General features: G+C 57.7%; 1 protein-coding gene across 1 annotated transcript; it reads right to left on the bottom strand.

Moving 5' to 3' along the window:
• Window positions 1–274: 274 nt before the first annotated feature.
• Pou3f1 (POU class 3 homeobox 1) lies at window positions 275–2525 on the bottom strand. Its single transcript, XM_015484740.2, has 2 exons — window positions 2426–2525; window positions 275–2133 (listed from the first exon to the last, which is right to left on the bottom strand). The coding sequence occupies exons 1-2, from the start codon at window positions 2523–2525 to the stop codon at window positions 1472–1474; spliced, it is 762 nt and encodes a 253-aa protein (XP_015340226.1). The 3' UTR covers window positions 275–1471.
• Between the last annotated feature and the right edge of the window lie 312 nt (window positions 2526–2837).

The raw sequence follows: 2837 nt of genomic DNA, 5'->3' as shown, positions 1-2837 counted from the left end.
ACTAATGGCTGACCCAAGTTCTGGGTGGTGTCTGTAGTTTTCTGTCTGGGGTCTGGTCTGCAGAGTCTAGTTATGGGAAGGGTACAAGAAGCAGCTTTATCTTCCCTAGTCTGAGGGACCTGGGGTAGGGGCCAAACTGTTGCCCAAATAATAGGCATACTAATACTGGCCTGAAATAGTGAGGCCAGATCTTTGCGGGAGGAGAGGAAGAGCATCCCATGGCTTCGACCAAAAACCGCCCCAGCCCTAGGAGTAAAGAGGACAGGACACAGCCCTGGGGTACAAGTTTATGTGAGTAATAAAATATTTACTATAACATAAATATAAAGGGAACTTCCCAGTCTACATTATTTTTTTTTGCAATAAAGATACAAAGAGAATGCACCAAAACATTGTTCCAAAAAATAATAAAAATAAAATAACAAAATTTAAATTCAAACCTTAACAGAAGAAGAAATGGAAAAGGGGGAAGCTCCAAACATATCCAGAAAATAAATAGAGATGGGTCAGAAATCAGGAAATCATATTAAAATATCTTTTTCGGATTAGTTGGGTGTACAAAATCCTTTAGGATGGGGAGGGAGGACAACCCAGAAAACCAAAAATAAAATCCAAGCACAAAATGTTTCTTTTCCCCGCCAGTGTGTACATATCTCACATATTTACATGGTTCCCACCTCACCCCAAACTTGGGGAATTTCTCTCCCCGCCTCCCCCAGCATCCCGAATCCAGGGGGGGCTGGAAAGGGAGCAGAGGGAAGCTGCAGGGAATCAGGCAGAAGGTTCTCAGGGAACGGCTTATTTCTACAGCTGGTTAAAAAATATCTCCAACTTTTCCAAGTTTCGTTTGTTATGGCCAGGAGGGCAGGGCCCCGCGGGGAGCAGAAGCCCCAACGGTTTCATGGTTAGTCCGCAGCTGGGCAGAAGCCCCTTCCCACTCGAGTGTGTGGGAGCGCAGACCCTCCGGCGAGGCCGGGAACGAGCCGAGGCTCGGATGAAACGAAACGAAAAATGAACACTCGAATTTTTTTTGTTAGTTTTTTTTTTTTTTTGCTTTTTTTGTTTTGCTTTTTTTTGAGAGGGGAGGGTTAAGGGAAAGAGAAGAGGAAAAATAAATTAGGCTAGATTAAAGCTTTGGCTATTTCCTGCTTTTTATACACAGACGCGGCTCTCGCGGCCTCCCCTCCGGGGCCCCGATAAATACAGTATACAGCGATTTAAATTAAGGGCGCGGGCGGAGTTAGAAGGACCCCAGAAGCCGAGAGGCTCCACAAATAAATAAAAATCGTAAAAAACCAAGCCCGAAGAAAGGGGAAGAGGTGGGGTGGGGCGCATCCTTATGGGAGAGAAGAGGCCTGGAGCGAATAAAGCGACAGCCCCCCGCATCCTTGACCCGCAGGCTGGGGAGTCCGCCCCAGGGAGTGGGGATGGGGGGAACTCTCCTCTCTTCGTCCTCTCTCCCGGGGAATCCCTAACCCCGCACCGCATTACCTGTCGCTGTGGGGAGACCGCTGCCGGGATCCGGCCCCGAACAGCCCGGGGGGGCAGGGACGGGGGTCGTCGAGGGGATGGGGGCAGGGAGCAGGCGGCGGGCAGGATGCCCAGGGTGAGTTGGCGCGTTCTGGATCTTCGCTTCTTTCTCAGGGGCTCGGGCGACACAGCCTACCGGCCGTCTTCGCCGCTTGCCGGAGAGGGTCGTCCGGGTGTTTGGTTTTGTTCGAAAGTTTCTGGGCTTTTTGTAAAATCCAAAGCAACCGAACAAAAAGAGTCCAGGCCGCGCGGGTGGACTGCGCGCCCGCGCCTTGCCGCGCGCCGGCAGGGACCCAGCCGGCAGGGTCACTGCACAGAGCCTGGAAGTGTGTGGTGGTGGTGGTGGTGCAGCGCGGCTGGCGGGGTGGCGGGGTGCGGAGGGCGGCGACGCGCCGCCCCCGCCCGGCCCCAGCTCCCCGGGCGCGTATACGTCGTCCATGGGCGGGTGGCCGGCGCCCGCCGCGGGGGTCATGCGCTTCTCTTTCTGCCGCCGGTTGCAGAACCAGACGCGCACCACCTCCTTCTCCAGCTGCAGGCTGTCGGCCAGGCCTGTGATCTCGTGGGCCGAGGGCTTGGGGCACTTGAGGAAGTGGCNGGGTGGCACTGGGACCGCACCCCCTCTGGTCCTAGCTGCGTGGGCCCCGCTTTCCCCCAGTGCTGGAGACTCGGAGCCCGACCGGCCCCATATTCCACGCGAGCTGAATGCCGGTCCGCATCCCACCCGGGCGGCGGGGACTGCGGGCTCCGGGAGGCGCTCGGGCTCCAAGAAGCGACTCAGCCCCTCACTTCCTCCCTCCTCAGTGCGGCTGCCTGCGGGCTAGGATTCCCGCGGGTCTCCGCGGCGGCGAGCGCGAGGCGGCGCGGGTTCCGGCTCTGTTCCCGCGCGGCTGCTCACCTCTGCCGCCTCGCCTCCCGCGGCTTCCAGTTTTCACCGAGCGCTCCTCCGTATGCCTGCCTGGCCCGTCTCGTTTTCCCTCTTCTCTCTCTAGACTCATCGCGGACCTCTGCGGCCCTGACAGAGCGCGCAGAGTCGGATGGCCTGGGCTTCATGCCCTGCGCGGGCATCCCTTCCTGCTCCCGGACGCCGAAGCCAGGTGAGTAAGGCGCGGGAGGCTCCGCACCAGGACAGCGGGCGGCAGCGGTTATGTGCTGAGACGCGAGCTCCTGTCACCCGGCCGTGTTCTGGGGTTTGAGAATGAGAGGACCTTGAGGTGGAGACTGTGGCTCCGGGGAAAACGCCACCTGCGGGGGTGATGGACCCTGGGCCCAGTTTTGCGCTGCTGTAGCCTTCTCACTCCATCTCCTTC

The sequence above is a fragment of the Marmota marmota genome, unplaced genomic scaffold, assembly GCF_001458135.2.
Source record: "Marmota marmota marmota unplaced genomic scaffold, marMar, whole genome shotgun sequence".
NCBI classification, from domain to species: domain Eukaryota; kingdom Metazoa; phylum Chordata; class Mammalia; order Rodentia; family Sciuridae; genus Marmota; species Marmota marmota.
Note: the sequence above shows the minus strand (reverse complement) of the source record. Positions and strands in the feature narration are given on the sequence as shown.